The sequence below is a fragment of the Adiantum capillus-veneris genome, chromosome 13 (genome assembly GCF_014529385.1).
Source record: "Adiantum capillus-veneris isolate H3 chromosome 13, ASM1452938v2, whole genome shotgun sequence".
Lineage (NCBI taxonomy): Eukaryota > Viridiplantae > Streptophyta > Polypodiopsida > Polypodiales > Pteridaceae > Adiantum > Adiantum capillus-veneris.
This window is the reverse complement of record NC_140943.1, coordinates 157,758,613-157,781,050: the sequence shown is the minus strand read 5'-3', so window position 1 is coordinate 157,781,050 and position 22,438 is coordinate 157,758,613. Positions and strand designations below refer to the sequence as shown.

The 22,438-nt window shown below is 45.7% G+C and overlaps 1 protein-coding gene across 1 annotated transcript in view; it reads left to right on the top strand.

Annotated features, from left to right (window-relative positions):
• The window catches only part of LOC147445159 (uncharacterized), a gene marked incomplete at its 5' end in the record, with an annotated part of 176,059 nt that overhangs the window by 103,583 nt on the left and 50,038 nt on the right, over window positions 1-22,438 (top strand). Inside the window, 4 exons of the mRNA XM_086528175.1 lie at window positions 9,651-9,739; window positions 9,823-9,921; window positions 10,014-10,167; window positions 10,532-10,682. Of these exons, the coding sequence (XP_086384301.1) occupies window positions 9,651-9,739; window positions 9,823-9,921; window positions 10,014-10,167; window positions 10,532-10,682 (493 nt within the window). The remainder of the gene's footprint in view (window positions 1-9,650; window positions 9,740-9,822; window positions 9,922-10,013; window positions 10,168-10,531; window positions 10,683-22,438) is intronic.

Genomic DNA, 22,438 nt, shown 5'->3' with positions numbered 1-22,438 from the left:
GGGTAGAGGCTCTCTGGACAAAGGGCATGGACTGGCAGGATTCTCCTGCTGACAAAGTGGCTTCAGGCCTAGCTCAAATTAGCCATTTTTTTCTTCAGGTGTCTTTGGCTCGCCGGGCTGCAGCGAGAGAGGTGGAGCAGCGTCTCAGACGGGGCATTGCTTCACTACAGAGGATGCAGGAGCAGCATCCAGACAGTCTTTGGTTGGACGAGCAATTACAGCAGGCTCGTCAGGAGCTTGCTAGCACAGAGGAGAGGCGACATGAGTTTGCTTTCCACCGATAGGCATCTCAGTGGACTCAGGTGGGCGACAGAGTGACTGGTGCTTTCTTTGAGACAGTGGGACCTCGGAAATCGCATGCCAAGGTCAGTCAGTTGAGGAGGCCCGACGGGTGAGTTCCTTGTGAGCGCGAGGATATGCGTGCAGTTGCTACTGACTTCTACCGTGAGTTACTGTCTGCAGAGCCCCAGTCAGAGCGGCAAGATGCATGCAGGGAGCAGGTTTGGGCACAAATGCCTTGTCTTGTGACTGAGGAGATGCGTCAGAGGCTAGAGATGCCGCTTCAGCTTGAGGAGCTGCACACGGCTCTTAGGGTCCTCCCTCGTGATAGCTGTCCAGTTGAGGATGGGTTGACTCCCAGCTTTTTGTTGGAGTACTGGGACCTACTTGGCCCAGATCTCTGTAGTGCTTTTCAATCCATTTTGCACACGAGTGATGCCTGACAACATGAGTGAGGGCCTGATCTACCTCATTCCCAAGGAGGGTGGCTCCTTGGATGAGATTCGACAGTGGCACCCCATCACCCTCCTCAACTCAGCCTACAAAATTCTTGCCAAGGCTCTGAGTTTGAGGATTCAGCCACTTCTAGAGAGCCTTATACATGGGACCCAGACAGGTTTTGTCAAGGAACGCAGTATCCTTGACAACATCTTTACTTTTTGGGAGGCTTCTGCCCTGGCACGGCTCCGTGGTGAGGGCCTCGTGATTCTTCTTCTCGATTTTGAGAAGGCATACGACAGAGTTGACTGGGACTTTCTAGAAGGCACTCTATGCAGGATGGGCTTGTCAGATGCTTGGATCAGAGGGGTGTCAGCTTTGTACAGACATGCTCACAGTCATGTACTTTTGGAAGGAGGTAGAGGTGATCGCTTCATGCTTACACGCTCGGTCAGACAGGGCTGTCCTCTTGCCCCCTTTCTCTTTCTGTTCTGTGCGGAGGCGATGAGCAGGTTTTTGGTGTCACAGCAGGTTGGTCTACAGGGCTTAGCACTCCCTATTCGGGGAGATGAGCTACTGGACGTTGAGTTTGCCGACGACTCAGCCTCGTACTTAGATGGCCAGGAGGCAAACCTTCACAGATGTGAGCAGGCTTTGGAGACCTTCTGTTGTGCATCGGACGCACTGATCAACTGGAGAAAGACATTGTCTTTCTCGGTTGGTAGTGCTCCTATGCCCGATTGGATGCCAGGAGAGGGTTTCAGGTGGATTCCCCCAGGGTTTGCAATTCGCTACTTGGGCTGTCAGGTGGGTTTGGACTTGTCTGCCGAGCAGCAGATTGCTCTCTTTCTCCTGTCTATCAGGAGAAAGTTGTTACACTAGAGCTCAGCACGACATTCTTTGGCTGGCAGAGTAGTAGTTGCCAACCAGGTGTTGTTGGCGACTATGTGGTACATCACTTCGTGTTGGATCTTCTCGAGTTCTTGTATCAGCCAGGTAGAGAGGCTGATCAAGAACTTCCTTTGGTCAAGACGTGACACTCAGATAGCCCGAGCCAAGGTGTTTTGGCAGGTCACCACGCTTCCTTGTTCTCAGGGAGGGCTTGGAATCATTGATCCAGCACAGCAGAGCAGAGCCCTTCTTGGGAAGTTCATCGTCAGAGAACTTCTTCCAAGTGAGGAGCCTTGGAAGGAGTTCTTGCTACAACGGCTTCGTGCGAGGGTGCCTTAGTCAGTTGGCCCTTGACAACCTTTGACCAGATGGATCTTTACAGAGATGCGCAGAGTTGGTTTGAGCAGGAGATTGGAGGACCGCTTCGCTGTGAGTTTGCTTCGATCTTGGGAGCTCTTACGGCATGTCCTGGAGCAGAGATAGCCGACATGCACGGAGGAGCGCCTTCGGCAACCCCTCGTCTGGAACCCCATGGTTAGCACTCAGAGAGGCCACTTGGTTGGTAGTCGGCCTCATGTTTCCTGGGGTCCCATGGCAGCAGGTCCAACGCGCTCTCTAGGTGACTGGCTAGTGTTCACAGGTTTGTCCAGAGGAGGTGCAGGGGCTCCAGCTACGGGGCATGAGAGGGGTGCAGAGTATGTGTTAGGACATCTCAGAGTCAGTTCCAGCTGAGTGGCTCAAGCCTCTCGAGCCAGTAGCACCCCGGTGGATGGGAGCCTTCACACGACTAGAGGTTCTCATCTCAATTAGGGCCTGCTCAGAGACCGTCCCAGCCCTGTTCTTCGAGCTTCAGGGTGGGGGACGACTACAGCGAGTTGCAGTAGAGGCCCCACAGGTAGCAGAGTGCTTTTTTCAGAGGATCCGAGTAGTGGGCATCTGTGGGAGGACTTGTTTCATAGACCCTGACCCAGCAGCTCTTGAGACTCGACACTGGAGGCTGTGGGCTTGGCAGTGTTGTTCACTGGCATGAGTACAGTGGGATCCTGGTGAGTGGCTATGGAGGGACCCCTTCTCTTTTGCAGACCACCCAGGAGTCCCGTTCTTTCAGTACACTGTTCGAGTGGGACGTCATATACTAGCAGCACAGAGAGAGGCCCGCCTCGCTGCAGCACGTCAGTGGCAGGAGGAGGGTCTTACAGTCGAGTTCTTGGTAGCCTTTTGGGAGAGGTTGTGGGACTCCAGACAGCCGAGGCGAGTCACCTTGTTTCAGTGGATGGTTGCACACAAAGCTACTGCAGTAGGGAGTTGGCTAGTGCACAGTGGTCTCTCGGCCGCATGTGCAGCTTGTGACCATTTGGTGGAGAGTCAGCATCATTGTGTTTGGGACTGTCCCTCAGCCCAGCAGGTGTGGCTACGAGTTCTTCGGCTGATGCCTGCTCTCACCACGGCTCGACAGTACACTTGGGGGGCAGCGGCTTGGTCCACCCTTACGGGCCCGACACTTCAGTTTGAGCTATCATCCACTAGCAGGATGATAGTGATGCAGGAGGGGCGACCTACACTCCAGCCTGCTACAGAGCTTACTCCATAGGAGTGGTGCAGTGAGAGAGAGGAGTGTTGGGAGCTCATCAGTGGCCTGACATGTTGGTTCATCTGGCGGGCCCGCTGTTTCCGCATCTTTGAGGCTCTCCCTGTGCTACCAGCAGAGACTGTTTGTGACTTTTGGCTAGAGCTGATCCATACTCTGAGAGGCCAGCTTGAGGGACTACAGGGCAGCTCCAACCGCATGCGGGAGCGCCGAGAGGCTTTCCTTCGACTCTGGCGCCCTGGGCCTTTCTACACCATAGTCTAGGGTGTGCTCAGATGGCACTTCCGTCCACCTGTCTGGCTATTCCTTTCTCCCATCTCTTGATTTAGCCTCATTGTACATACGCTGTTTTTCATTGGGAGAGTCTCCCCATCATGGTTGTTGTAGCCCTCTGTTGCAGAGGCGGTTGTAGCCCTATGGACAGTTTTCATTAACGAATAGAAGGATCTTTTTCTTGGAAAAAAAAAAGTCTTGTCGTTCCTTCTCGAGGTTAGACAAATTTGGCGTTCTCTTGTCATCTAGCTCATGTTAGTAGATCGAGTAAACAAACAGATTGGATTTTATTAATTTGGAAATGGCCGAAGACGATACAAGCGGGGCGGACTTGCCCTTTAATTTTACATCAAGAATTATATCTTCACCCTTCTTATTCTTCAAAGTTGCTTTCCTTGCCCTGTAGTCGACCACAACTTTGTTCTTGTGAAACAAGGGGATTCCCAAAAGGACGTCACACCCCTCCAAAGGAATGATGTAAAAGTACTTGTGCCCTAAATACCTCTGACAATGCAACTAAAATTTGCCTATTACTTGTATAATGGAAAAATCCCGTCCTGGTGCCACTAGAACTGCCTTAGCCAGTGGTCCCATTTCCTCTGGCGTATTTCCAAGTCGAGCCACCAATTCAATCGAGATGAAATTGTCCTTGGCTCCCCCGTGGAAGAAGATGAGGGCTTCTTGATCTCGTACGTTGCCCCCTGCTCTGTACAGCTCTGTACTTTTTTCCATTTGTTCAGGCCCCAAGGTCGTTCCCCACAAAATCTGCTACCATTCATGCTTTGGTCTTCACTTTCTTTGCCCACCCTCCTTGAAATCCTTTGGATTCTTGCCCTTATCCTCAAGAAAATCGTATTGGTTGGCTCTGTATATATACTTCCTCTGTATATGTACTTCCTCTTGCTCATCAGAATCCAAACTTTTTGAGAAGAAAGAATCCTCGTTTGAACCGTCATAATACTTATGATATTGTCTTGTGGGATCTGATCTTTTTTGCCTTCTTCTTTCCTTTGCTATGTCACTGAGTCTTTCTCCTCTTCCTGCTCTTTCTATCCTCGTCACTAGAATCAAAGGAAGAATTGTCCGAGTTGTCAAAAGAGGATGAGGATAAACTGTGAACACCCTCAAATCGAACACGTTTCTTTGTCTTTTAGGCATTCTCAAAAGTCGATTTCTGACCTAAGTAGCCAGGATAATCTGCTATTCGACTCTTGTTCCACGGGTGCCTCTTGGCCTTCATGAGTCTACTGACTCGCCTTTCGATTGCTTTATCAAATTCATCCTCTGAGTACATCCTCTGGGTTGGTGTTGCTGGTATAGTAGTCTTCTTCAAAGCTGACTTCAGAGGTGAACGGATGGCAGTACGCCATCGAGAATGCATCTCGTCAATTGGGTGCTTGATCAAAAGTTTTGCATATTGAGGATCCTTGGAGTACTGTAGCATTTGTAGAGCACAAGGATCGACCTTTTGTTGACACTGTGTCTCCATTCTTTCGTATTCGGTAGGTGGAGATGGGCTGTACTCTTCTGAATCCTTAGAAGGGGGTCAACGTTCGTTTGAATCTCCATTATTCTCTCGCGAACCTGAGTAAACCAATCGGATCGTTTGTAGAAGAAGATTCATTTGAGCTCCGATACCATTGTAATAGGCTTGGACACTCCAAGCCAAAGATCTAGTGCAACACACACGAGAAAACTAAAAGAACTGAACAAAACTGAAAGAGAGACGACACGGCACGGCAAAGTTCCGTGCCCAAAGAGACTGGTCCCAAACACTAGCGCCCCTTCTCTGTATTTCTTTATTATTATGCTTCACAAAGTACAATGTGCGAGGATCCTCTTCTCCTTCCCCCAAGAAATGTGCCGGAGAGAGGCCTTGGAAACTTATTTATAGGCCCTCAGTCTACCAAAGTAATTTACATAAAAAGCATAAGTCTAAAAGCATCTTGCCCCAAAAGCTAGTGCCAAAAAATCCTAGTGCAAATCGCGGAAATTCGTGAAGCCTGCCACGTCAACAACGCAAATTGCGGGTGTCTGTATAGTTGCCACATCATCAGCCTTCTACGCCATTTTGGGGTTCAACTATATTTTAAAAAAATTTTAAGGCCCCTCGGCTGGGGTACCATAAGTTGATACAAGCTACAACTTATAAAAATTGATGATCTTTAATTTTACCTCTCGGATAGGCTTTGTAAGTTGGTAAAACTTCTTCTGCATCTCTCACTAGGGTTTGGACCCCTCTCCGTCCGGACATCGTCCATTAGGTCATGCCACGTCATCACTTTGTGACACTACCGGCCACCTGTGTGGTTGTTTCCTCCTCCCAATTCCTAATTTAGCCATCATTGTACATATCTCACTTTTTTATTAAGAGAGTCTCCCCTCATGCGGATGTAGCCCCCTCTTGTCGGGGCAGTTTGTAGCCCATTGGGCAGTTTTATTAACTAATACAAGGTTCTTTTTCTTGGAGAAAAAAAAGGTCACTAGGGCGGAAGGCCTTACAAAAACTTCGCCTTAATGTTGCCCAATCTGCAAAGTGATTCCTAGCAAACTGGCTATACCATTTGTCTACTAAGCTTTCCAAGGTCGAAGGTAAAAGCACCATGTAAGCATATTCACGGTTGAGAGCACAACCTTGACACAGAGAGAGAAACTTCCTTACCTGGTGTAATCTGCATCCTGTAGAAAGAACCCTCAAGGTATGAAACTTGATATTTACTTTGACCAAAATGCTTGTCAGTTCTTCCATTGCCACCTGCTTGGGAGCTGGTTCTGGGAAGTGTAAAGGAGGTAGCAATCCATGCAAGTCAATTGGAGTGCATGCATGGGAGGCTGCATCTCAAGGATAGCGAAAGAAAGTACCAAGCGACCTTATTGTTGGCCAATTCAAGAATAGCAGGAAGCAGGTGACTGCATGGCAGCCCCAAAAGCTGCCATTTTCAGCCAAGGGGCTCACACATACAATTTAAAGGGCTGATTTAGCCAATTGTAAGGTCTCTCTCTCTCTCTCTCTCTCTCTCTCTCTCTCTCTCTCTCTCTACTAACCATGGAGGAAATTGATGAGATTCGCCAACGACCGATGCTAGATCTCTTGTGATTCAACTATCCCAACAAGCCGCCCATTTTTTGCTTAGGTTTTTTTTTTTTTTGCTTGGCTCACATCGATCAACTTAGGTTTTGTACTGTTATTAGGTTTTTTATGTTACTCTGACTTTGTATCAGATCCACCACTTTGTAACTTTCGGGTCTCATAGGTCATTATGGCCTTTTGAAGACGTTAATATAACATTTCATTTCATTTCATTTCTCACACACACACACACACACACACACACACACACACACACACACACACAAGCAAGAACCATCTCTGATGGAAATTTGTTCTTTACGTAAAAAAAAGAAATACCGAAAGGGGCCCCTAATCAGAGGCCAGTACTGCGTAGAGGAGGAACTCCGCCTCTCCATCTCTCTTGATCCCATCTCTACATCTCAGTCTCTCTATCTCCTTATTGCGCTATCTAATATCTACATTATCTATGCGCTGAAATTTTGATTTTTAAAGCTGAAAACTACTGTCTCATACCGCCTGGGCAGTGGTCCAAACTGATATATCGACTACTCTGCAACATACACAGATTCAGACCAAGTGCTCAAAGGGTACAAATTACGATGGGGGACTTGAGGCTCAGACTGTGCAAGGAGAGTGCACTGTGCAAAGACTAGAGTCTAGACCAAAGACTCATATCAAACTCATACCAAACTGATCATAGATACAATGGCTGTTCATCATTCATATCTCTAGCAAATCTCTTTGAAATCACAGCTGGACATATCAATGGAGAGTCGAGAGTTCCCGTGAAGTGTGAGAACATCAATGCCTCCTTTGACTATCCAAGAAAATCACAACGGGTACAAAATAATGCTTCAGGACAGGAATCCGAAGGGCTTTCTTACCTCAGAGTTGTCTGCTTCTCAACTAACCATGGTGGAGGAGGATAGCAAAAGAGAGGCGGTGAGGTATGGTACTCCAGACATGGAGGAGTTTGTCCTACTCTCCCCATAATAGACAACTTACATATTCTGTCCTGGAATGTGAAGGACATAAAGTGTGCAAAGAAAAGCACTCTCTTCTGGAAGGAGGTGAAAAAAGCAGCTACAAATTGTTGGCTAATTCAGGAGCACCATCTTGACACTTCTTGTTGCAGGAAGCAAGCAATAGGGAATATCATCCATGTGTGGAGGGTGATGATGATGATGGGGTATGGGTCGAAGATATATGCTCAGGGAGTACAATTATGATATGCACGTACCTAGCTCGCTCCATCTAGTACCAAACTAGGGGTGTAAGAGGGCATGCATGGGTGGATATGGGCTGAACAGCCCACATAGAATAGCAATTAAGCATATAAGAGGGCATGCATGGGTGGGTATGGGCTGAAGAGCGCACAAAGAATAGCTTTAGGATTTGAGAAAGCCTGCTCCAGACTCTTATGTCTGGTCTGCCTATGGTGCTCTCTAAATCTTTTGAATCTCCCTCTGAGGTGCTCACATGATTGGTTACCCAAATTCTCCAGATCACCTAGGAGAATGCACAGTATCTGTTTGCTGCAGTGTGGCTCCTCTTGAGTGGGAAGAAGGGTGGAGTAGCTCTTCAGAAGAAGTCGGTGAGTTGGACTATTGTCCTCCACCATAGGGAGTGGGTGGCTAGAGGAGTGCCTCTCTCTATATATCAAGTAGAAAGTGCCCCCCTGTCTTTGGTCTTAGGATGCCATCAGATCTCTTAGTGTGGGCGGTTTGATGAATCATTTCAATCCCATTTGACTGGGTCACTAATGATCATGAAGGGGGATATATGGGGCGGACTTGTATACCTGATGCAGCCTGGATCTATGGCTGAACAGCGAATGCTGACTGCAAAACGAAGATCTGGTAGCTATGGTATGCCTGGGAATTGCAGGTATTGGCAGCAGATGATGAGAAAATGATGGCAGCAATGAGGGGCTGCAGGAACGCCTCTAATGAGCCTGAGAGAGGAGGCAGCAATTGTTGCCCAAAATGCCAGGGAGATGGCTGCAAGGGAAGGGCGAGGACTGATGGAAATGCTAGGCTAATGGGGCAGCATAATACAGGGAATAGGCCAGAATGAGAGTTCTAGGGCAAAGCATGGGGTGCTTTTATTCCTGATGGAGTGACCTAGAGTTCCAAATGGTCCTGGCTGCCAATCTGGTATTATCCTTAGATTTGTGAAGTGTGCGCGCATAGTTTTGACCTATAATGTTGTGAGATGACGCACCCGATTGATGTGAGATCTGCATCATGACACAATCCATGCCATGTTGTTGGATGCCCACCGAAGTGTAATAATACCTTATACAAACCATTTATTCAAAGAGAATTACAACTAGAAAAACCTAATCTCATTGACTTGTTCGGACATGCAGGTTTTGTGAATAGACACGCAAAGTTGGCATTACAAAATTTATTAGGCTCTATTGACAAACCTTGGCTCAAAAGACGTAGTAGATGTCTCGATAGAATCCCCCTTGCTTAAGGTGAAGCACTGTTGTCAAAACTCCAATGCAATGAATAGCCTCCTTTGCATGATATCTCTGAGAGGTGCCTATGGGTGCTTGTACAAGATCTCCAGATGATGAGAGCTTTGGATGAAACATATGTGGCTGCCAATGTAGGCTCACGATGCTTGCGACTCTCATGATGGTTACCGTGGATTGGAACCCTTTGGCTTTGGATTGGTGTACTAATGCTTTGAAAGGTGTTGAGGGATGCGGTATTGGAGACTGACAGCCTCTGCGAGATATTGGAGATAAATAATGTAATCAGGCCAAGCTATTCTAAGATAGACTTGCTTAGTGATGAAAAGAAGGCAAAATATGATAAAGTGGCACATCTTGAAATTGGTTGAAGGAACCCATGGCACAATTTGCAAAGGAGGCTGGTAGCGCTCCAGAGAGCACACTTTAGTGTCAAGAAGGGTATCTGGCAGATGCCTCACAGGTGAGTGATTAGAATCACAAAGAATTTTAATGCAATTCTATTTTCTTCAGGAGGTGAAAAGGCAAGATCAAATGAGCATAGTTTTCAAAGGTTTGTTCTTTTATATTTGAGAACTTGGTGTTTCTCTTGATAAGTTCTTATTTTGTGTGCCTGGGCATCTTAGGTAGAGAAAGTGCAACTGCAAGAGAGAAATAAGCAAGAACTTGATTTGTTAAGAATTCAAATAGCCGAAGCTGCCGACTTTGAAATACAGTTATGTTCTGTGCTCTTCATGAGTCTTGTAAATTCATGACAACGCAACATGGTTTTTGTTGATGCATACTCGTTTTTTACAGGATGATACGGAGAACAAGAGATCTGGCGGTGTCAGAGTATGACAAGGCTCAAGTGGCATTGCAGGAGAGCAGAACACAAAAGGAGCAGTTGATTGAAAGGTTACAAGCTTTTAGACATTTTTTCCGGCTGCTTTTGTCCCAAAGAAATTTGACTTGATTTAGACTTGCTTGCTGCTATGTGTGCCCAATAGAATTAATGAGCTGAAACTTGAGAATGCAAAGAACCTGTCAGAGGATGGTGGTGTTTCACAGAGGGAATCAGAACTTCAGAGGGTGCAAGAAGGAACTTATCATGATCTTTGCCAAGCCAAGATTGAGAACAAAGTCCTTACAGAGAAACTTAAGGTTGTTGGACTAGTCCTTTGTTGCAGGTTCTTGGTTACTTTTGCTATGGTGTATCACTGTAAGAGTTGCTTATTTAGGCCTAGCTGGTTCAAGGGCTTGTTGTCTACATAAACTTGGTATTTAAGATTAGAAGGTTCATAAGCTTTGATGTGAGCTCGAAGTAATGCTGAATCAGATGATTTGAAACATGTGATCTTTTCAATTTCATGCATTCAGTTGATAAACTACGGCTACTGAGCTCTACCCAAAACCTTCTTAAACTGGAAAGCGAATTCACAAAGGCTGTACTTGATTTCAAGCTTAAGTTAGTTTATCTTTTCAATTTCATGCATTCAGTTGATAAACTACAGCTACTTTCTGACAGAGCTCTACCCAAAACCTTCTTAAACTGGAAAGTGAATTCACAAAAGCTGTACTTGATTTCAAGCTTGAGTTAGAAGGTGCCAACTCCAGTCTACACCATTATCAAACAGGGGAGCAGCTCTTGAATGAAGCTATTCTCAATACTTGCAAAGGTAATAAATTGAATCATTCAGGATTGTGTTCTCAAGACGTCACAGATCCCTGAAGAACTTGTAAATATTTACATTTTTGAATGCTTGCAAAGGTAACACATTTATGGTCCAGACGTTGGGTTCTCTACATGTCATGGACTACTACATAATGTGTACACATTTACGAGCTTCACAAACGAAATCAAGCTTCTAAAACCTTGTAAGATACGAGATAAACATACATTCAGATGAAGAAAGTAACTACAAGGTTATCGACTGCTTCTTTAGGTTACCGACTTGCTCTTGTGCTCTCGTGTTCTGCCATAATCTTGCCTCGCCTGAATCTTCTGCCTGAACCACAATGGTTTTTTGACTTCAAAATATTTTGATGTCATGCCTCTGCACAAAGTTACATTGTCCCTCTTTAATAAAGCACTCTAATGCTTTTTCTGTATCTTCATTTTATTGCCAGCTTGCTTCTTTTGCTTCTATTTTACCCAGCTTGCATGCACTTTTGCAGCTTTGGGAGCACTTGAGATTCAGTGTGGAAATATACAGTTTCAAGAGCCTTGCACAAAAATATGGTTGTTTGATATACTGGCTGCACTAACTCTTCTCTGTGGTACGGAAATATGGAAGCATGGTCTCTACCGTGAAAGGAAGAAGCCATCGGGTGCCATGGCCAAAGGGAGACTATTACAATGGATGGAAGCACATGGAAATGCTTCTTGTGTTGATGACTTCATGCATGATACGATATAACATTGTAAGACATCAATACCTTTTGGGATTTATCAGGGAGAGGTGGAGGCCGGTCTAGTGGTCATTGAGGCATTGTTCTGAGCAGTTACTTTTTGTCATAAGGGGGACACCAAGTGTTGATATGGCCAGATGTGCATGGCTTTACATGGCTCGAGTATCGATGCACTCTCGCGTTTCTTATTGCAGCCTTGATTTTCCTTTCCTCGATGTAGGTCACACATACCTGAATAGGATCCATCGGGATCGATATCATGAAACTCATAGGCACTCACAGCAATTGGGCATGTAAATGGTGCACTACCATTTTATTCTATGCGTGCATACATGGGCACACACCTCTCGCATGATGTCATGAGTGCTATTGGACTAATACAATATCTTTTCCACACTCAAGATTGGAGACAGGTAGATATGGCACAATAACATTGAACTTGAAACAGGAACAAGAAGGGGTCGGAACAAGGAATGGGCCTAGGGTATGGAATGGAAGGCATAAGGACATCTATATCATGTATTTTTTAGCTCCATGACTTAAAAGACTTGTTTAGTAACAGTCTTTTCAGTCTCGTGGCCTACAATATCCACATTTGGCATAGTTTTTAAGCAATCATTACTCAGATGTACGCTCGTTGCATACAGGTGCATTTAGAGGATATGGATTGCACTTCCATCAAACAAAAAACTAAGAGGTAAAAGAGACAAAATTGTAGCAAAGACAAACAACAATTTCTGCACAAAGTATTAACCGATTACCAAAAGGAGCTACAAACGGTAGGGTTGAGGCACCATGCACAAAGGCACCACAAGAAGATGCTAGAAAAACATTGTGCATTACAAAAACAAGCAAGAGAGGCTAATGTTGGGAATAGGGAAAAAGAGATAAAACTTGACTGAAGACAAGAGGCAACACACAATGAGAATAACAGATAGAACAATAGAATGTACAAGAGTGGTGGCTTATATAGCCCCAATGAGGATGCAAATGCTCTCACTGATTGTGTCAGTGTACAGTGACCTAAGGGGCTATGTCAGGTGTAGGGTGCTAACCTAGAGAGGTATCCGATAGGCTAACGAACCCCCCCTTCAGCTCCTAAGATAAGTCTAACCTATGTGGTGACACAGCTCAAAAACGTATTGGGAAAAAGAAAGTAACGCTAGCATAGACTCGTTAGTTTCAGAGGTGATGATGCACCAACGTAACACTAGAATAACTATCCATGCGTGGCTCATAGGCTGATCAAAAGCCAATGTGGCTTAGAGGCATGTGTTCCTGATGCTCAGGACCATATGTGTCCTAGGCACACTTAGAGGCTAGTAACAATCTACCAAAATACAAGTCCTTTAGAGGAGAGCTGTGTATGTGTGCTCATAGACTGAACTCAAATGCAAGCGCGAGGTAAGTTGATGCATGGGCGGTCTTATCAACGTGCCATAGTAGCAAGGACAGTGTCTAAACACGACTGGTAAAAGTAAAACCACCCCTCAAACATAGCAATGCCATCAAAATTCTCTTTTGTAGGTATCTCATTGATTGAAGTATCTTATGTTCTCAATTTCCTACATATGACTTGTTTGAGCAAGCCCTCCAATGACCTTTGATGCATGCATTGCAGAAACATGATAGAGTTCTCGTCTTTAGTTGAGTAGTCTTGACAAGAGAGGTAGAAGCAATGTAAACAAGAGAGAAATGCCAACATTAGCTTTGCCGTCACCTTACAAGACTTCAAAGTTTAAGTACGAGTGTAGACTATGGGGTTTAAAAAGGCCCTTATAAATGGAGAAGAGATCTCAAACGAGGGGCCAAAATCTCCTCATTAATAAGTCAAAAGGCAGCCAAACGAATGACGGGGTTCAACAATGTGTCTATCTCGAGGCAATTGTTGATGAAGATATTGTGCTGAGTAGAGCGTTTCAAAATACAGCCGTTGGCTGACAATGGTGACGGCTGATGCTGGTATGCACAAATGTAATCTTGGTTTTAGCTTCGTGGCTTTATCATGGACAAGCTATCCCCCTTTCAATACTCTTGACCCACCGTCTCTTACTTTAAGCCACTTAAAGATTACCAAGGGTATAGGCAAGATCTCCCTCAATGGATACCAAGATAATGCACCTTCGAAGGAGTTTGGGACAAAGATGGCCTTCTATCGAAAGCACTATCTTCATATTATAGAGGATGGCTTCATCGTACGATCAAGATACATGGATATCCATCTCTCACATGGTTTGAGAAGTACCATTGGTTAGATACGCACCTCATCACATCAGCTAGAGATAGAGATCGAGACTTGAAGATACAGAGATACACCTCAAGAGAAGCAGATCTGTCGAATATGTGAACAAGAGCCTGAGACAGAGGAGCATTGCATGTGTCATTGCATTGCTTATTAAGAGATCCGAGAAAGATTTCACCAATTTCTTGGATCATGGACTACATGAACCAAAGATGCTTGGGGCTCTTTTTTGAATTTTCTCGAGAGATGTCGGTTTATAGAGACTCTTGAGGAGCCGAAAGTCGAAACAGAAAGTGCCAGCCTAGAGCATTGCAAATGTTGTTGCATTGCTTATTAAGAGATCCGAGAAAGATTTCATTGTCTCTTTTAAGAGGGGTTTGGACCGATTTCTTGGATCATGGACTACACGCACCAAAGATGCTTGGGGCTCTTTTTTCTAGAGAGACGTCAGTTTAGCGAGACTCTTGAGGAGCCCAAAGTTGAAACAGAAAGTGCTAGCCTAGAGAGAGATGAGGATTTCTTGATCAGCACCACTAAGGATGGTACTGAGCGGCGGTACCACATACCTCCTCAACATGGTCTATTGCTTGATTAGTAGAACTTGGTCACTCGAGATGCCCGGGGCTTTAGAGATCTATGCACAGGTGGCGTGCACACAAGGATACAGGGTATCATCGCTCGAGACGAGGTGAGACCTCCCCAGCTATAACGCGAGGGAAATTGAAAAGAGCCACTCTTAGCACTTCAAAACAACTGAACACACACACACACACACACACACACACACACACAGAGAGAGAGAGAGAGAGAGAGAGAGAGAGAGAGAGAGAGAGAGAGAGAGAGAGAGAGAGAGAGAGAGAGAGAGAGAGAGAGAAATGAAATGAAATGTTATATTAACGTCTTCAAAAGGCCAAAGTGACCTATGAGACCAGAAAGTTACAATGCGGTGTATCTGATACAAAGTCAGATTAACAAAATAAATTAAACTAGGATAACAAAATATAAATACTGCGGGATCCTAAATTAAGCAATACAATGTGAAGACAATATGGGAGGGGAGTAGAGATCCATCTTCATCTACACTCTGGACAACGAAAGAGTATGGCTTGAATCTTTTGCCATAGCCTCCTTCGAAATTGTGTAGCTCCTCTCCTCCCTCGGGGTCGTCTAGATCTCCCTAGCTCCAATGTGGGAGGGGAGTAGAGATCCATCTTCATCTGTACTCTGGACGACGAAAGAGTATGGCTTGAATCTTTTGCCATAGCCTCCTTCGAAATTGTGTAGCTCCTCTCCTCCCTCGGGGTCGTCTAGATCTCCCTAGCTCCAATGCTCGGTCTATGAGAATGCCAGTAGTGCGGGTAGACCTCTCCACCGTCGCTGGTTGCTCCTCTGTCTGTTCTTCTGGGTGTACAGTAAGTGTATGCATCTATATACTCCACAATCTCCTGACCATACTTGAAAGTGGGTACTGATCTCCTAACCCATTGCGGTGTGGTGTTAAACACCATAACCTTGGTTTTACCTATGTTAACACAGAATCCACTATCCTCTGCAAAATTGCGTAGTGCATCCAAATGTCGTTGCATACCTACTGGTGAGTCAGATATCAGCACAATATCATCAGCATATAGCAACAATGGGATCCACGTCCCTGCCAGCTGTGCACCTCTGTCACCCTCTCTATCGATGTAATCAGACACCTCATCAACATACATACCAAATAGAGTAGGAGACAATGGGCAGCCCTGTTTCACTCCAATGGTAGAGTGAACTAAATCAGATACCCCTTCCGGAGTGCGTACCCGTCCCATCACTGATCTGTACAAAGCCATAATCCCCCAAATCACCTCTATGGGCACCCCCATCTCCTGTAGTCTGCGCATCAATCGAGCTCTTGGTACAATGTCAAATGCTTTACGAAAGTCCACAAAGCTACAATATATTCGTCTCCCATGTGCTCTGCCCTCCTCAATGATGGCCCTGAGTGTCAGAATATGATCAAGAGTGGAGAAACCCCTCCTGAAGCCGGCTTGACCCTTCGCTCGTACCCCCTTGCCCTTTGCCCAATTACTCAAGTGTTGCTCCAGGATGGATGCATACAACCGCGCCAATGTGTGTCCAACCATGATAGTGCGGTAGTTCCCAGGCTCTGTAGGGTCACCAGCCTTGAAGATGGGCACAATATTACACAATCTCCAAGTCTCAGGTAATCCCTCACACATGGCATGATTGAACAACACTGCGAGAACCTCCATCAGCATATCCCTGGCATGTATAAAGTGCTCCGATACTAGACCGTCATTATCATATGCCTTCCCGGTCTTCATTCTGTCAATGGCCCTTTGTACCATCTCAGGTGTAAAGAAAGTGCTCATAGCTGGGCAAGGCTTGGTAGGGTCTGGAAGGGGTTCCTGTCCAGGAACCGTATATAATGATGTCGCATATTGGCCCCACACCTCAGGTGAAGTAATCACTGGGGGCGGGGAGTGCTCATGGAAGAGACGCCATGCCTCTCCTGAGTCCCTACTCAAGAACATCTGATACAAGTCTTGCTCCATTTGGGCTAGGTAAGCTCGCTTCTTCCGTCGCACAAGGCGTCGGAAAGCAATCCGAGACTGTCTGTAAGTGATGACTCCTAAAAGAAGATCCCTCTGAAGCTGGTCTCTCATCTCTCTGCATTCTTCATCATACCAACTATTCTGGGGGCATGCTCCCAAAATGTCGTCTCTTGCCCGGCACAGTGTGTGGGTATGCAACTGATGCAGCCCCGTGCAATGTCTCAGTCAGTAGCGTGGTGCACTCCTCCACTGAGAGGCCTGTACCATTTGTGCCAGCTGTGCCTTCCAATAGACGGTTCCTCTGAATAAACGAAATCAGTCTCTGGAGTAAATGTATAGCGGGTGTGTGACCTGCCTCCTGATGTCTGGGTTGTACTATACTCAAATTTAACGGATAGTGTCAAGAGAGCATGGTCTACTGCTATGCCACTTGACTTGGCTTCCACTGTGAAATCTTGAATGCAGGGGATAAAGCTCGGTTGTGTCATAACATAATCCACTGTACTAGCCCCATGTCTATGTGGAAAGCATGTGAAACCGGCTGCTCCAGGAAATCGCTGTAAGCCATTAAGTATGGCTAATCCATGTGTAGTCGTCATTTCCATGAGGTATCTCCCATACTCTGTTTGCTCTCTGTCATCCGAGCATCTGTCAAGCCCCAATTCACCCAGATTCAACTCTCTAAGCATCTCATTTGAAGTGTCGTAGAAGACTGTCTGCGAGTTCCCCGTTCGGGCATTGAAGTCCCCTAGGAGAATGATATCACCATGCCTAGAAAACTCCCAAATCTCATCATCTAGGATAGAGAAAGGCGCCTGCCCTCTGGATGCGGCATACATTGATGTACTGGGAGGAAAGTAACATATGGAAATATATAGGAATCGACCTGTGTCAGGTCTCAGTCTCACCCACATATATCTAGCATGATCATCTCTTCGTACAATATGCAGTAATGGTTGTAGTTCTTCTCTGAATAGCACTGCTACTCCTCTTGAACCTCTACTCCCGTGCTCAGATCTCGCATTTGTCCTGTGAGCTGTTTCCCATTTGTATCCCACCACATGTGGCATTACCTGTCCAGGGGCCTGATGAGTCTCTGAGAAGAACACAATATCTTGTCTTTGAAACTCTCTTCAAATGCGCCCACGTCCAACCTCATAGACCCATTACAGTTCTAGGTAGCCATCTTCAGTGTGGTCCCATAGGTCTCGCACCGTCATGTAGTACGCCGCTCTAAAATCACCACCCGTCCATCTCTGTAGACGGCTATCTTTCCCTTCTCCCTTGCCGCTGTAATCTCTGGCATTACCTCTCTTATATGTGCAAGCTGTGAGAGAGTCAAGTCATCACAGAGGAAAATTCCTGTCTTTTTGAGAGAAGGCCTCTTCCTCAAGAATTCCTTCTTCTCTTCCAACGAGTGAAAGCGTAGTATGAGAGCTCTCCCCTTTGAAGACTCACCCGTGCCATCAATTTTCTTACCTACCCTTCATGCCTTTGTGTGCAGAGGCTTTTCCATCCCCATCATGGATGTAAGGCTTGTGACCTCTTTCTCCACATTGTTTATGTCTTTGAGACCGGTCACTCTCACATGCAGTGCTCGCATCTGCCTTCTTTGTTCCTCTTCGAGAGTCATGTTGATAAGCATCGGTGTACAAGGAGTTTCTTGACCTTTCCCTTTCTTGGCGACCTCAATCCATTTTTCAGCCTCGTCTGTCTTTTTCTGTGTCCTTGTTATCATCTCCGCCCATGAAGATGTCTTTGCCACACTTAGTTTCTCTTCCTCTGTGATCATCCTTACATGTTCCTTAATTTCCTTGATTTCATCTATTACCGAGGGTTGAAATTCGCCTTCCTCTAGTCCATTGCTTACTCTATCAGCAAGCTCCTGTTTAAGGGCTGAGACTTCTTTTTTGAGTACCCGTATCTCGGCGTTTGGGTTCTCCTGTTTGAGGGTTGAGACTTCTTCTTTGAGTGTCTGTATTTCTGCATTAAGGCTCTCTCTTTCTCCTTCTTCCACTATGCGCCCTCATTGAGGACCATCTGAAGTAGGTTGGCCTTCTCCTTCCACCATCCTTCCATCTCAATTTTCCACTCCTTCATTTCCCTCTCCATTTGCGCCATCCGCTTATTCGTGAGCACGAAGGTTGCCTTTGCTCGTGGCTTGCAAACAGGTGAGACATTGGCGGCTTCCGTGTCCTGTGCAGGGTCTTCTTCAAGTGGATCCCTTACGGTGAGGCCCAAAGAATCAGGGTCTTCTTGAACTGGATCCATTACGGTGAGGCTCAGAGAATCAGAGAAAGAAACAGAGAGAGAGAGAGAAATGAAATGAAATGAAATGTTATATTAACGTCTTCAAAAGGCCAAAATGACCTATGAGACCAATCAGTTACAAAATAGTGAATCTAATACCATGTCTGGGTACAAAAGAACTAGAAAAGAACTAGAAGTGGAACAAAATACTACTACTACTACTACAATCTAAAACTACGTGGGTGTAGCAGCTGATACAATAGGTACCCGGTAAACTGGATGTAACAGTGTGTGAAACAAAGATGGAAGAAATGGTGAGGATCCATCCTCATCTGCACTCTGGATGTCGAGAGAGTATGGCTCGAATCTTCTGTTGTAGTCTCCGTCGAGAGAGAGAGAGAGAGAGAGAGAGAGAGAGAGAGAGAGAGAGAGAGAGAGAGAGAGAGAGAGAGAGGTGCAATAGATAGGGGGGGGGGGGGTGTTTCGTGATAGACAGAAGAGGGGCGGGGGGGGGGAAGGGCCGCGATAGACTGAAGAGGGGGGAAAGGAGGGCGATAGACTGAGGAGAGGGGGGGGCGATAGATAGAGGGAGGGGGAATAGTTGAAAAACTTAAAGTTTAAGTTAAATTAAATAAGGGGGGCGGGGGGGGGGGGGGGGGGGGTTAAACTAGCATTAAAGTTGAAAGGGGGGGGGGGGGGGGTTTGATAGACGGAGGAGAGGGGCGATAGACTGAGGAGGGGGGGGGGGGGGGGATTTAAAACTAACATTAAATTAAAAATTCAAAGGGGGGGGGGGGGGGCAGCGCGATAGAGAGGGAGCGGGGCGGGCAGCGCGAGAGAGAGGGAGTAGCAGGGGGGAAGCGCGAGGGGCAGGTGCAGCAGGTGGTGCGGAGCGGGCAACAGGGTGAGGGTGCAGCGGGGGCGGGGGCGGGGGCGGGCGGGCGGGGCAAGGGAAGAGAGAGAGAGAGAGAGAGAGAGAGAGAGAGAGAGAGAGAGAGAGAGAGAGAGAGAGAGAGAGAGAGAGAGAGAGAAATGAAATGAAATGCTATATTAACGTCTTCAAAAGGCCAAAGTGACCTATGAGACCAGAAAGTTACAATGTGGTGGATCTGATACAAAGTCAGAGTAACAAGATGACAAAATGACAGAAAGACAAAATGAGAATGAGAGAGAGAGAGAGATAGATAGATAGATAGATTTTATTATCGTCCTCGGAGGTCAAATATGACCTATGGGACCAAAGTTACACGTGATGTAGTATGTGTATGGCTGATGAGTGACTCTCGATGCTCCAAAATTGTAGTGATGAGAGTCGCAATGGAGAGCCCACACTTTGGCTGGGAGAGGAAAGTGTGTAGGTCTAAGTTATGGCTGAAAATGTGAGAGAAGCAAGTTCGGATGTGATCAAAAGCTGAGCACTCTAGTAGTGTGTGGTACTCAGACTCTCGAACTTACAGTGAGCATAATGTGCACAATCGATTTGACTCTTCTCCATTGCCCCAACGCCCTATCTCGCATCGAAGGAAATGGGAGCTAAGCCCAATTGCTGCGATAGTGCGTATCACGGACAAGGGAATAGGCTCAAGCATGTAAGTGTGAGTACGGTTTCCTCTCTCAGCGAAGAACATGGTTTTGTAGTTGGGGGCAATATAGGTGGTGTAAAGTATGAAGCGTGACCCACCGGATTTCTCCCAAGCCGTAATACATTGGTGTTGTAGAAAAGCTTCATTCACTTGAGAGTCAATTGAAGCATCATGTAGCAAGTGTAATGCATCCCATCTCCCAAACCACTTCTTTATGTCTTGCATCCATCCCGTGCTCAAGATCTTGCTTTTATGCGTCTTTTGAACTTTTTTTCTTGCTTCCCATGCAATTGTAGGAAGTCGATGTGAGGGGTTTTGACGCATCTTTATCATGTACTCCACAACCCTTTCCATGCCCATAACCTCAATTGGAAGAGATCCCGACTCAAGAAGTAGGAGCATATATGGTGTTTATGTCTTAACTTGGAGAAAGTTTGTAAGAAAACGCTTTTGGACATTCTCAAACTCTTTCCAAGTAGACTTTGAGATGCTCCCGTCCCACACTTCAACTCCATAAAGAAGAACCGGTGTCACCAATGCATCAAAAAGATACTTCTTGAGAACCCAACACTTGATGTTTCCCGCATTACACATGTTCTCAAATGCATAATATGCTCTCTTTCCCGCTTCCAAACGACGCATAGCACATTCATGCCACTTGTGATTGGATGGAACCTCAAGGCCAAGGTACTTAAAGCTCTCAACAACTTCAAGTGTCTCGTTGTTGTACACAATGCATGGCTTCTCCTTATGGTTGGTTTTCACAAGCATAACCTTTGTTTTGGATTCATTTACAATCAGTCCACTATGCAAGCAAAAGTTCTCAAGGACAACCATAAGCTTTTGTGCATCTTCTAAAGTGTGTGCTAGAAGCACTACATCATCCGCATACAACAAAAGCATGATTACCGCATTGCAAATAGTGACCTCTTCAATGCCTTCTTCTTGCATAAATTCAAGTACCATTTGTTCCAATTGATCGATGCATAGACCAAAGAGAGTTGGTGACAATGAACATCTTTGTTTAACCCCAATAGTGCTTACAAAAATTTCTGAAATTTCTCTTCCCATGCGCAATTGACAAATCACCTTCTCATAGATTCGAGAAACCGCAAGCATTAACTCACTTGGCACTTGGAGTTCTTCCATCCTTCTCCACAAATTGTTACGTGGAATCATATCAAAGGCTTTCTTAAAGTCCACAAAACAACAATACAATCGCTTGCCTTTCAACCGACTTTCCTCCATGAGAACACGAAGAGTGATTGGTCTGAAGAGAATGACAAGCGTGCAAAGGGACAAGCGGGTTTTCGTCGATACCATAGACCCAAACAACTTTGCCATAAGAGACCCAATCATTATAGTCCGGTAGTTGCTTACATTCTTTACATCCCCTCCTTTATGCAAAGGCTTAACCCAATTAGTACTCCAATCGTAAGGCATACCATGTTGAAGTGCAAGGTTGAACATATCACACATCCACTCATGGGTAAAATCTCCCGTCCATTTGATCATCTCCGGCTTGATACCTTGAAGATCTCCCGCTTTGCGAGTGGCCAACTTTTCAAGCCCACCGCATACATCCTCAATAGTAAAAAAAGACGGCATACATGTGAGTGAACCATAAAATGGCATTTTTTCAGTATTTGCTTGCTCATATAATTGCCTACAATGTGTGTACATATCCACTAGACTCAAGTTACCAAAATTCTCAACCCGCTTGCCTCTCAAGTTTCTCCAAAATCTTCCACATGCATGTGCCTTTTCTTGGACTTGAAATTCTTGTTGCTTTACTTCCCATCTTCTTCTCTTCTTTTGAATCAATGCCTTGTATGTATGCAAATGACTTTGATAGTTGTCTTTGTCCATAGTTGCATCAAGCTTTATCAAGGACTTTCGAGCATCTTGACATTCTTTATCAAACCACCTTTTGCGTGATCTATCTTTGTTGATACCATGGAGATGCCCAAAACCTTGTCTGAATAGACAATGAAAACGGCCTCGTATCTCATAGTACACTGTGCAATGACATATGTAATGTACCTCTGTCTCTGGCTCTAGATGGCATAAGCAGCATATCCTGCTATCTGTTGGTGTCTCTCTGAATCTGTCGGTCTCAATCTCGAGCTGATGTGAGGACGTGCGTATCTGGCGAATAGCACAACGCAAACCATGAGAAAGATGCGTGTCCATATAGCTAGGTCGAATCACAAACCCATCCCCCGTGAGGTGGAGAAGATACTCTATATAGAAAGCCATCTTTGTGCCCAACTCTTGTATCGGCTCTATCCATGTCCTCGTGTCCAGCTGGATCAAATCCTGACGAATGAGTCTATTAATCTCTACCCACGTCAGAGACCTCAAGGGTGCCTGTAGAGAGTATTGAAAAG